General features: G+C 42.6%; 1 protein-coding gene across 2 annotated transcripts in view; it reads left to right on the top strand.

Moving 5' to 3' along the window:
- The window catches only part of TMTC1 (transmembrane and tetratricopeptide repeat containing 1), a 239,641-nt gene that overhangs the window by 84,650 nt on the left and 141,609 nt on the right, over nucleotides 1–13,382 (top strand). For both annotated transcript variants that reach the window (XM_019544610.1, XM_019544611.1), the window contains exons 6-7: nucleotides 9,637–9,718; nucleotides 10,837–10,940. In XM_019544610.1, coding sequence (XP_019400155.1) covers nucleotides 9,637–9,718; nucleotides 10,837–10,940 — 186 coding nt within the window. The remainder of the gene's footprint in view (nucleotides 1–9,636; nucleotides 9,719–10,836; nucleotides 10,941–13,382) is intronic.

Below are 13,382 nucleotides of genomic sequence, written 5' to 3'. Positions count from 1 at the left end.
GCCTTTGTGGTCTGCAGTCCTCATGACTTTGTGGGGCACTCATCATTTGCTCCAGTTTTGTGGTGAATCAGTATGTTGATGACCTATTAATGTGTGTTATTACATTAGACAGGATAAGGGTGTGGCAGTTGAGTGCATTTTAATTATACACAATACAGGCCAAAATGTCAAAGTCAATAAGCTTCAAGAGTATGTGGGAGGATTTGAAAGGAAAAGAAAGAAAAGACTTAAACCACTAATACTAAATAGGAGGATTTGGGCCTTCCAGTACAGAGCAGATTGGGCAGTTTGCATTTATATCCATTTTCTTCTGATCATCTTAAAAACATCTGAAATATACCAAAGTAGTATAAATATAAAAGGAGTAGTGTTCTGTGCTATGAAGATCCCATTTTATGCCATATGCTTGGAGCACAGGTCACCAAAAGGGGACCCCACCCCAGTGGTCACCAGGGATCCTGGTTTTGCCTGATAAAAAATAATAATAATAAAAAAAATCACAAATTCTCTGATGATAACCTCAAAATCCATTGTTAAAACAAAAGGTCCCACATTCCCCACCCCCTCCCCAGCCCTCTTGGCCCTGCTCATGCTTCTCACTCCCCTCACAGACCCCCAGCCCTGCTGGTGCACCTCACTGCCCACCCACAGCCCCTTGCCCTCTCAGCCCTGCTGGAGGGACCACCAGCTGCCAGAGCTACAGGGCCAGAGACCCGGGTCCACAGCCCCCTGTTGTCTCAGCAGCTACTGCAGCAGAACAGAGTGTGGAGCTGGACTCCTCCCTTGCTGCCTGCCCACTGTGGGATCAGGTGTGGGGGGGAAGCTCCCCACCACTGCATGCACTCCTAGGGGGGCAGAGGGAACTCACACCCCACAGCTCTACCCACTTTGGGCTTGGGCTCCTATTGTCCTCCCCAGGGGCCTCTACAGCTCAGCAGGTGCAAGCCAGTACTGCAGAGAACAGTGGGGCCATGCAGGAATCTCTGTACTGCTGCAAGCTCCACACTGCCCTAGTGAGATGTTCCCTATGTGTGTGGCAGCACTGGGGTGGTGGCATGGGGTTGTGCCCCTCACTGCTGTTGCATGAGCAGGGGACATGTTGCCAGGGCAGTGCAAAGATTACAGCAGCAACAAGATCCCTGTGTGGCCTTGCTGTTTCCTGCAGCACCAGCTCGCACCTGCTGGGCTGAGGAAGCCCTGGGGGAGGACAGCAGGGCGGGGGTCTGAGCCCGCAGCAGGTAGCTTGCTCTGTCCCCACCTTGCACGCAGATCTGGGGGGTACAGCTTCCCCTTACCCACCTGAGAGTGCACAGTCCCAGCGCACCTGCCTCTTGGATGAGCCTCCCGTGGCTCCATCCCACTCGCCACTGGGGCCCTGTGACCACGCATTGTGGCCCCAAGCCCCATGCACCGCCTGGCTGGGCAGCAGCCTCACCCTGCCCAACTCCCTCTCTTCCTCCCTATGGAGGCCTCAATCTTCTCCCACCCCATTTACTTGTGGGAGCTGCTCTCCAGGCTGCCTGGTGGCTATGTGCATATATATGCATATGGTGTCCCCTGCCTGTCTGCCTTCCTCCTGCTCTCTTCCAGCCTGCAAAGAGCTCTTTGCAAAACTGCAAAATCTGAGGGTTTGTCTGGTAAAATGAGTGTAGGAGGGCATCTGCTATCCACCCCCTCTTTACCTCAGGACTCGCCTGCCACAGCTGAGGAGATGGAAAAAGATATGATGTTAATTCCTGAGGGGAGGGGTGGGAAGCACCAGACCACCCAGATTTCCACCAAGTGCCTATTTTATTGAACTGGTTACATTGTGGAAGCCCATGCTAATTGCCTCATTAACACGGGGAACGGTTGGATCACCACTTAGTTGATCACAGCTTCTCTGCTGCTCTCGTGCCAGTCACGGGGGTCTCTCCACTGCTCTAGCTGTGAGCTGGTTGTCCCTTGGGACCTGTTCTCTAGGATCATGCCCCTCAGTCCCCCTCAGGATCTTGTCAGTCGGCTTGCTGGTCCCTGCTTTCAGAGGGGAGCCCCTTGGCCACTCCTTCCCCGACTGCGGCTGTCTCCACGTTGCTTTGGTCCCATGCCGGGCATCCCTGGGGATTGTCATCCAGGGGATTGTGTTCCTCACCTCCCTGGAATCCTGCCGGCTGGCCACTGACCACCGTCCCTTCAGTAAGTATCCCCTCGTCTCGCCAGTCTGGGGTCTGCCTCGCGCGCTCCCGTTTGTACAATCTTCTGTGCTTTATTGGATCCGCGGTAGCTGCTCTCCTCTCCAGTGCCCCAAGGGCAACTGTTTGATCCCTAGCCCCACCTTTTATGTATGGCACTGGCCATTATCACCCTCATCTTCTCCTGGTGTGTCAATCTCCTCCTTGCTGGGTCCCCACTTCCCTATTCACTCCTGCCTAGGATTTCCCTCATAACAGGGGTTCTGCCTGAGCCCCCTGTTACAATGGGAAATCTGCATTTTTTCTCTGGTAAAGGGGGCAATCCATGGTTTTCTCCATTTTTTTTTTTCCGTGAGAAATGGGAAACCCAGCTCCATGATGGTCACAGATGACTGTGGCCTTGCTAGTCATTTCATATTGTGCTTCCATTTCTGAATATTCACTTTCAGACCATTGCTGAGAGAGAATATGTGGTGTTTGTAGTTATTGCTGTTTTGTTGTGCCTAAAGAACTTGATCCTTTTGTACAAGGGTGGATTCAGGGGTTTTTGGGGGTTCACTTGCACCTCCCTTCAGCTAAATGGCCCATGTCCGATGTGTTCTCCAAGCACACCTGCACGTCAGTGTGACTTCCGGCTGGAGCCACACCAACATGACAACTTTAGCCAGAGAGTTCATTACATATGCACCCCATGGCTCAAGGGGTGGTCCAATTACACTCCCCCACTCCTCCTGGATCTCCCCATGCTTTTGTACTATGCACTGAAAAAATCCCCACCAAAAGATTCTGCCACAGGAGACTAACCATCTAAAATGAAGCTGTGCTTTCTCCGCTTAATTTGACTTTTTAAACATTTCGTAAAAGATGGAAAAATTCATTTCAGACTGGAGGATATCCAATCCAGATGTGAAGACTTCATCTGTTACATGCTAAGAAGTCTCTGCTGAAGGTGTGTGATCTGCCTCTTTCCCCATGCCACCTAGCTCACATGAGTTTTGATGGGTTTTCACACGTTCAGGAGAAGACGCTTCCCTAACATACAGACCAACCCACATATTTCAAGCCCTTGGCTCAAAGCATAGGGGTGCAGGAAAAAGGAAAAGTTTCTGCAATGTTTAACACAGGCAAAGTGAAGTATCTTTCTCTAAGTTTGTTCTCAGATACGACAAAGCAAGTGAAAATGGATTCGTCTACTGGAAAGTATTGAGCAACTTTGAATAAGTGGTGATGTTATCTGCTCTGCTTTTAATAATATAAACAGAATGAAATCCTTCATTTTTGCTGATTAATAAAAATACCTAAAAAGTTCAGATTTCATGAAATAGTTCAATAGGCAGGAGAGGACCAGACCCTGATCCAAGTCCCTTTAAAGTCCTAGGCAGCTGTTTGTTCTGATTTAGGGCCATCCTGGGTATGTTTACACATGCTCCAAGTGTCTACACATATGGGGATTAGGTAGCAGATTTGCACCCAGGTCCCAGCAGCCCTTCAATGGGCCTCTGCTGCCACCAAGGGAAGTTCCGTTGCCCAGGGGCTGGCAGGGAGACGGCTCTCTCCTGGCCCTGTGGGGTTGCCTGCTACTGGTCTCCCTGATCAGCCGTATGGGGCTTGGAAAGAGCTGCAGGGGAGGAGCAGGTCCCAGACCCTGGCCCAGTCCAACAGTGGGACAGCTAGCAGCTAGCTAGATAAGGGTCTCCCAGCCCGAGCCCTGTGAACACGGAGCTTGGGCTGGGAGATAAGGGTCTCCTAGTAGCAGCCCCGTGATTGCAGAGCTCAGGTTGGGAGATAAAGGTCTCTCAGCCCGAGTTCCATGACTGCAAACCTCAAACTGGGATATAAGGGTCTCTAAGAGGCGGCCCTGTGACTGCAGAGCTCAGGCTGGTTGATAAGGGTGTCCCAGTCACTTGCTTCTGGATCGTGATGGCAGAATAGGGACTAGAACATAAAGATCTCCCAGCCCCTGCTCCCTGATCACAATCTAGGCACAGGGGGCTTGCAGCTCCCTGATGCCAGGGTAGGGGAACACAGTCCCTACCTGGGCTTCTGTGGCAGATCCTGCCCTGGCAGCAGGCAGCTCCCAGGCGCAGGGTGCTATCTCTTGCCCCCTGGTGGATGGCTGATCAGGAACAGATTTTGCTCCAGTCAGGTGTCTACATGAGTGCTGTGGTGCCATTGCTAATGCTGAGTAAATTTGCTACTTGCATTTGCAAGTAGCAAATTTACTTGGGATTAGGGAGGTTTACTGTGAAGTAAGCATGTGCACATGTAGATGCACATGCTTACTTTATAGTAAAGTATGCTAATGTGAAGTTAAGCATCTTGTGTAGACACACCCAACTGAAACCTTTCGTGCCAGTCTAATCTTTCATGGATGGTGAGTGAGGTTCCTTGCACTGGGAAGTTGCAGCCTGATTAAAATCATCAGGAGTCCTGGGAAATTTGCACCTTGCTGCAATTGTTCCTTGAAGACAGGTTTGACATTTAAGTAGATTTTTCACTTACATCAACATTTGTAAATAAGTCAACATCAAGAGCCTAAGGTTATTTAGCATTCTATACTTTATATAGCTTACTTATTATGTTTAAGGCACAGCACTTATAAGAAATTGTCTAACGGGAATATATTTTCTAGGATGCATCCTCATGTTTTCTGCTGTAGTTAAGCAGCAGAGTCTTTCATGTAGGCTCTGCTGCTACTGCTTTTTTCAATAGTGTGATCTTTTCTTGTTATTTCAGAGGTGACAAGGATCACTAACTTTCTGCTGCAGAAATTTTAAACAAAGAGCCGGAAAGGAAAAAAGTTTCTTACATGTTGTGACCTCATTTTTTGGTGCGACTTAAAGGATAAAGTAATTAGAGGTTTTTGTGCGTTGTGGGACTTGAAGAAAAATAAAGATTCAGTACACTAACTATATTAGATACTCAGAAAAGGTGACTCTTCCAGCATATTGAGTGTTAAGTTATATTTAGGTATCACTACCTGTTTTGTAGTCTTCTTAGATGGTATATATTGTGTATCTCAGTACAAGTTGATTTTGCTGATTACAAATAGCAAGAGAGAAACCTACAAATGTTTGTGTTCTTTTGTTATTAATTTTTACTTATTAATTGTAATACTTTCTTGAAAGCATGAAGTTAGGAACAGAAAGACTGGGTACAGACATTACACTTCTATTGGTATAAATGATTAGAAACCAGTTTATACCTGTAACGGAACAGAAGTTTGGCACGCAAAAGTGATCTAATCTTGTATCAGAACAGAAGTTCAGCGCGCATAGACTGCTTTAAAAATGGAAGAACTCAGTCTAAGATTTGCCCTCCCCCCACAAACAAAGGTGAATGTGTGTTCTGTTATTTACTGATCTAAACTATGCTGCGTATAGAAAACTGCATAACTTAGATCAGTTCCACCTCGAGCTTTTTGAATTTCTGTGCCTAGCCAAGAAGTGTTACCAATTTTCTCTGGCCTCCAGGTTTGGCAAACTTCACGGTCACCTCTGCTGTAATTACTTCCTTATTTTTCTTTCTCAGTAGCAGTATTTCAGTATCAACAATATTAGCGGTAGGGCCATGCATTTGTGTGTAGTTACTGTCATAGTGACAGTCAGAAATCCTTATAGAACAGCAAGCTAAAAGCCTGATTTAAATAATAGATTTTTATCAACTTTCCCATTGTCTATATTTTTTGTTGTTTTTTAAAGAAAGGTGTATCCAGAAGCCTTCCAGCAATATCTGTTCTGTTGGGTGAAGTGTAACCTGGTAATAATGACTGAACCATGTCAGTGAAATCTTTGTTCTGAACAAACTGAAAGGGATAATTTGTTGCATGAATGAACTGAGCCACCTTTTCATCTGTGTTGTCCTGCTGGACTTTGCTGGTCCTGATTATGAACTAATCTATAGTTTTACATGATAATGAGAAAAGTCTCTTTTTGGATACAGGTAATTTACCATCTGAAGTATGTTTAGTTGCAGTACTACTGGTGGTACCAGTAGATGATTCTGGAGTTGTGGACATTGCAGATGATGGATGTTTGTACTTCCTTATGTCTAAGGTGGATCCTGAAACAAAATGGTTAAAGCATCCCTGAGTGTTATTCAGTGTATTAAAAGAGAGAGAGAGAGAGAGAGATTGTAAATGAACAATCCCTCTAATAGCAGATGTTTTTAAACCAGTGTTTAGATGACATATTTTTTCCAAACTTAGTTCGTAGGGAAAATATTCAATAAATCATAAAAAGTTATCTTCTATTTAAACCCTTTTCTTATCAATGTAAAACAGCGTGAAAAATTTACATTTTTATTTTAAAATACATAGATTCATATTAAACTTTAATTTCTCACAGGATCTCTTTAAGGCTCATATATTTACTTGCACTGAGGAATAAAACTCATTTCAGAAGTGCACAGGTAATGTAAAAATGTATAATTGACAAACACTCCCACAAACTAGCACATCCATTCGAATTTGTACACAAACATTTTGAAATTCATCAGTAATGCACCCAAAATAACTTTCATTATTTTCATAAATATATCATTTACTAGCATTGCAATCCATGGCAGGCAATCCATAAAAATGGTTCAAAAATAGTAAGTGTACCAACCAATTGATCCCAATGTCTCAGACTTATCTGCATCACCATCTTCAAGTTCATTGCCTTCTGAGGAGCATTCTACATAATGTTGCTTCATTTGGACTACCAGGGCTTGCACCTCTGTTGCACTGTTTACATTTGGCATGTGTTCCTCTTTTTCCCAATGGCACAGAATTTCTTGAAAATATTCCCAAATAGGGTCTTTTTCTTGTAACCTGCAGCCATAGCATTTTTTCCTCCAGTTTCAGGGTGCTGAAATCAAGCCTAGTCTATGCTTCACAGAATGTTGTTCCTTTTCCTACACTGTCTTGAGCCTGATGTTGGTCTTTTCTGTTGCTATTGTAACCTCTGGCCTTGTGTACTGCAGTATTTTAGTTTAGAGATGTGGTGGAACACTTGGGTTAAGTATAGACATTCATGAAACCCGAGCCTGCTGGTCTAACCTGTGTAGATTGAACCGACTTGCAAGTGTATAGACATTCATTTTTTGACTCTGGAAATGCAGCCATGTGCCTGCAGTAGCTCAGGCTAGAAGCCAGAGGGTGCTAGAGCAAGCCCTCCCTTCCCTTTGGCAGTAGCTGCAAGGCTGGAGGGAAGCTGAGTTTGTGTAAGGGCAGGGGTACGTGGCCAGGCCCTGGCAGGCCGCTGAGTATGATTGGGGAGGGATTTAAACCCCCATCCTGGCCTGCAGGGACCTCAGGCAGGGCAGACGTGCGCTGTGGTCCCATGTGGGTGGGAGAGGGGAGGTGGCGAGGTTTAATTTCCCTCCCTCCCTCCCCCTGAGCCTCTCCTCTCTCTCCACCCCGCCATCTCTACTCCAGTGGGAAAAAGTCTGGCAGGGGTTGCTCTGCCCCTGCCAGGCATACAGGGCTGTGCCAGCCAGGTTTCCCACCCCCACCCCCTTGTCAGCCAGCTGTCACTGCTCAGGCTAGGGAGTAGAGGGGTGGGACCAACCCTGTTCTGCTGGAGCAGACAGCACAGTCCAGTCCAGTCCAGTCCAGTCCAGGGCTGCAAAGCATGCTGGGTTGCTGGGGGACTCTGATTTAATTGGAACCAGGAAGGGGTCTGGGACAGAAGTTTCATAAACCAGTTTGACCTAAATCAGTTGAGTCTGATACTACATTCAGCCAGGTTTATCTTCAGCCAGTTTTGGCCATTTTGAAACTGGTTTATGTGCACTGAATTTCTGTTCTGTTACAAGTTTAAACCAGTTTCTGATCACTTAAACCTGGTTGTGTGTAACTTCTATCTCTAGCCTTGAGAAGTTACATGTTTACCTCTCTGTATATATGCAAGGGAACTCAAAGAAGGCCATTTAACTGAAATACCCAGAACCATTCAGAAAGAAGAGGTTGGTAGTTACTGAGCAGATGGTTGGTTTTCCATGAACTAGAAAGTAAGCCTTCATTATGGATGCAGAATCATAAATATTTATTATTTTGAAAGCTGAGTTAATCAGGGCTCAGGTAGAGAGAAGAAAACAGGAATCTGATACCATCCAGATGGACTAGTGGATATGCTCGATTAAGGAGTACACATGGTGGTGCTGCAGTCAGAGGCCAAGTTTCAACACCAGGGATGACTTTGTTGATCCTTGAATCCAGTGTTATAGACCCTGCATCCCTTGCATGGTCAACCCCTAAAACATGTAATATTGTGCCGTATTTTTAAAGCTTGACCTCAAAAGTTAAATTTCCGCCCCCCTCATTCTTATATAGAGAAAATCAACCTTTTAACTCTAGAGTTTTTAGAAGAGGCTCATTGACTCAACATATTATTTTATTTAAATTATTTTAACAGATTATACTAAATTTATACTGTAGCCTATGCTGTATTAAATTCAGATTGCATTTTAAGATGGTTTGTTTTTTAAAAGGAAAAATTAATTATGATTTAAATAAAACCAAAACCCCTCAATTTAAATAAATCTATTTTAATTTTTTTTTATCCACCTTGTTTTGAAATAATTATTAGAACTTGGAAAACTCATCTTTGCTATATTAGAATAATTCTGATACATCAAGTTTGAGCCAATATATGCTGCCTTTAATTTTACTTCCTTGGGGACCAGGGAGACTTGAATGGACCATTTTAGACAAAAGAGAAACTTGTGTTTTTCACTCCTTGCAATTATGGAGTCCAGTGTGAGTTTGGATACCTTTTTCTGTTAGATATTAAAAACTCTCTTCTGAGCATGTTTAATTCAGGGGTAAATTACGATGGTTTAGCTTCACTTCCACAGATTAGGAGTGGACAGGTTAAAACATTACATTGGAATGGCTGACGTGCCAATTGGTAGGGCCTCCTGCAATAATTATCATAACAACCAAATTCCTTTTAATGGAAGGGGAGCATATAAAATCTATAGAAAAGAGATGCTTTAAAGATGCTTACCTTTGCTACATCATGTTTCCCTGTCTAGTGTTTTAAGCAAAGAGACAGAAGCAAGGAACATTACATTTGAGTTGTAGTTTAGTACAGTTTCTCTGCTTTAGGCAAACCATTCAGTCTTTTTCTTGGTTTCCTTTCAAGGGAGAGGACATAGCAACTAAGCCGTATATAGGTTTTGTGAGGATTGAGGAGTTGATTGTTATAAAAAGACCTGGTTGGAGGAAAAAACTGCATTTGTTTGAAGGGATTTTTTATTTGATTTTTTTTTCCCAATTTAAAGAAAAATGGCATTCTAACTGGAAAATGCTTTGAAAATGACAGATGATAGCAATGCTTACTTGTTTTAATATTAAATATATTAATTTCAGTAAGGCTGTTACAACAATGTTCCAACAAGTCTTTTTTTCCTTTTAGTGCAAAAATGGAGCAACCTTCCAGTAAGTACTTAAGTAAATGTTTGTCCTCTTACATTTCAGCTACCTGACTGCAAATCACAACCAGAATTTCCTGTATACTGCACGACCCTTTTTAAAGAGAGCTGGTTTGGTTATAAGCTATGTAAGTATTCTTTTCCCCCCACCCCTTTTTTTTCAAAAGTTGTTTTTAGGTATAAATTATAACACGTATTATTCCACGTATTATTCCAAGCAGTAGTATCCCTAAAAAAGAATCAACATTGCATGTCTTGATTCACAGTTACATTTGAAAGACAGGGGAAATTTCAGATAGCAACAGATAGCAGCAGACAAAAATGATGTTTTCCCTCCTCAAGTCCTTTTTTAGTTTGCAAATGTTGTAATAGCAGTGTCTTTGTAAGTATTTCAGCTCTTTCCTATTCTAAACATAGGGGAAATGTACAGTATACCAGGGTAGCTGGCAAATATTGACTTTTCAATGCTAATTTGTAAGTTCACGGGCAAAATAAGAAGTGTAACAAAACTCCAGTTCAGAGAACAGTTGATCAGCACGCTGTATCCAGAAGATTAGGTAGCATGGCCTGGTTTGTGTATCGTAGAGCATAATGACCTTGTCAACACCTCTGGGTCAGGTATTCTTTTATGAGTGCTGTCCTTGAAACTAGCTGTAAATCAGACTAGCAGTAGTCCTAAATTTGTACAAACAGCATGTGAATAACTAGTTGTAAGATGTTTGCCTATGCATATATCAAACCAGTATTTATGGCCAGGTACAGACATTACACTTTGACCAGTATAAGTCATTGGAAACCAATCTATACCTGTAACAGAACAGAAGTTTGGCACACACAGACTGGTTTAAAGATGGTGGAACCCAGTCTAAGATTTGTTTCCCCCCCAATGGCTAATGTGTATTCTGTTTGCTACCTATCTAAACTATGACGTTTATAGAAAGCTGCGTAACTTAGATAGATCCCACCTTGGGCTTTCTGAATGTCTGTACCTAGCCTATCTGTATGTATTATGTATCAGTATATCTGTATGAAATGAGGTTTAAACTGAAGAAACAGATCTGAAGTTGCAGTATTCTCAAAGTAATGGAATTCATTAAGTGCATACTGGGAGACGGTCTTTTTTAGCAGCTTGATATTCTGTACAAATTCTCAACACCTTCACTTAAAGATTCTGGATTTTCAAATGCAGCATGATATTATTAAAATTAAAAGCAAACTACTCAGTAAATTTTGTTCTTCTCTGTAGGTGCTTCTTGTTTTGTATTTCCGTCTCTGGATAATGGGAGGGTCCATGCCGATGTTCTCAGAACAGGACAATCCAGCTTCATTTTCACCTTACTTACTAACAAGGTATAGGACCAATAACTGTACAACGTATTGCATTTGTATTTTGGAAATGATTTTTCAGTCAAAGCATTTCACAGACAGTAAATTAACAGAATTTTTTTCCTTAAGTTGGACAGATAACTACATTTTTTCCTTGCTTTTAGTGGGGGAGAAAAAAATTGACATTTGTTGAACACTGGAGCCTATTATAGTTTTTATAGGGTTGTTCTGTCGTATATTATACCCTCTTGTTGAAACCAGTAGATTTATCTTCATACAGAGGGTGAGGTTTACAGCTTAGTGGAAAGGTAAGGGAGGATACAAGTGCCAAGTATTATTTTTTTACTACAACAAAGATTTAACTCAGGGTGGTTCTGACTGCTAGGGAATGATGATTAATAATGAACTAAACTTGTATTTTATTTTAGTGGAGTACGGTGGTGTTGTTTTTCATTGCTGGAATAGCACTGAGAAACAAAAATATGCAACTGTAATTGTTTGTAGTTCTAGAATCAAACCTGGTCTGTGGTGCTGTTGTTATTTCATTGCACAAATTAAGTTGGGCCAGGTCAATATTTTGGGCTACAGGGGAGCATTTGTAGTAATGTAGTAAGCAACATTCTTCCTTTTGAGTTGGGCTCTATTAGTTCCCTAGAATAATAGTAGCTGATGATTAGCGTATAAAATGGAGCAGTATACATAATTCTTTTTTTTTCTTGCTTGGCTACTGGATGGGAAACAAAGAACTCAGGAGGAACTGGCCTGAAATAAACATTTTTTTTGTTTCGGTTTGAACAAAAATTTTCTCCCTTGAGGGGTAGGGTTCCCTGTTTAAATCTCTGCTTTTACTCAAGAAGATCAATCAGATTTGAACTTGGGTCTTCTAGGTCTAAGGAGAGTGCCATAACAACCTGAGGATAAAGTCTCTCTGCTTTTGTCTGCGAATGGATATTTAAAAAACCTATGCAAAGTGAAATAGCAGGAGAGGATAAAAAGCAACCTACTCCAGAATACTATGTTGCTTGATAGTTAGGATGCTGAGGTGGGAAGTAAGGCTTTTGACAGATGTTCACTGTAAGGCCTCTTTCATGCCACACATGCATGGCAGAATGCATGACTTTGGGATGGAGGATTAGATCCCAATTGTAGCGTACTTTCCAGTGTAGGGGTAGCCCAGGGTCTTGATCCTGGGCTCCTGCACCAGCAAGTTGAAAGCTAGGTGCCCACAGTCACCTGATTGTCAAATCCCCAGCTGGGCAGACTGATAATACATGGTTTTTATTGGTCCCAGTGCACAGGGACTCTGGGATTGGGCTGCTACAGCCTGGTCTTTGAGCCCCTGTGTGCTGGGATGAGTGAAAACAGCATGTGTCCAACCTTCATCCTTGGACATTTTTAAGACAGAGCCTTGCTGGGATGATATAGTTGGGAATGGTCCTGCTTTGAGCAGGGAGTTGGTTTAGATGACCTCATTTCAATCATGATTTAAATCACTGGTCAGGAAGCCTCGATTTAATCATTGTTTTCTACAAAGAGTGTAGTCTTGTTGTTTGATATAACTTTAATTCATTTTATTCACAACCCAGAGAGAGATGTAGGTTTCATTTTTAGAAGGTACACACTATACATTTTAAAGCAGTGATTTATTTTGATATTTTTTTCAGGTTAATTTTGCAGCTACATCAGAAAACTGAATTATGATTTGGTTATTTTATTTACTCATTGAAGCAGATGTTTGTGAAGTCCCTGGGAAGTCTATCTCCAGTTCATTAGATTAATCATGGATATTTGGGGGATATTTTTACCATGCTGTATTAGGAGGACATTAAATAAGTAGTTCAGCCATACCTTATTAGCTTGGGGTGTTATTCTCTTTCTTCTAGATTTCTTCTCATCTTTTACAACCTGGCAAGCCTGCTGCCACGGTAGGTTTTCCCTTCTACCATACCATTCCCTCACTAGATCTCAAATCAATGAAGAGGCTATACACAGAAACTTATCCCTCAAGACTTCTGGAATATTCTGCTCAAATTCTCTTTTGTTTTTACTTCCCCTCCCTCCGTGCATGCATCTCCAGACTCCTCCTCTTTGCCCAGATCTACTTCACCCCCCAGCAGTCTTCTATTCATTTAACTTCTTGAAACTTTGCACTTTTAGAGAGAGGTAAGGGCTTGACAGTATGTACACAAACTTGCAGAGAGACAATAGGGATGATGGGTAGCTGTTATCACTCGTTATCTCTGTAGATATAAATGCACAGTTTGAGAACTGAAAATAAGGATCACAGAGATACTCAATGGGATCTTCTGAGCACCGAGTCCCATTGGGTAGAGTGGTTTTCTTTACTAATCTATTGAGGAGCCTCTGGGAATACTATAAGATTGGGCCCCTAATATAGTTCATGGCCTGTTGTGACCTATTTATAAAACTTTTCTAAAAAGGTTACATAAATATATTGTCCCAAAT

The sequence above is a fragment of the Crocodylus porosus genome, unplaced genomic scaffold, assembly GCF_001723895.1.
Source record: "Crocodylus porosus isolate Cpor-Errol unplaced genomic scaffold, CroPor_comp1, whole genome shotgun sequence".
Lineage (NCBI taxonomy): Eukaryota > Metazoa > Chordata > Crocodylia > Crocodylidae > Crocodylus > Crocodylus porosus.
This window is presented reverse-complemented; position numbering and strand designations above follow the sequence as displayed.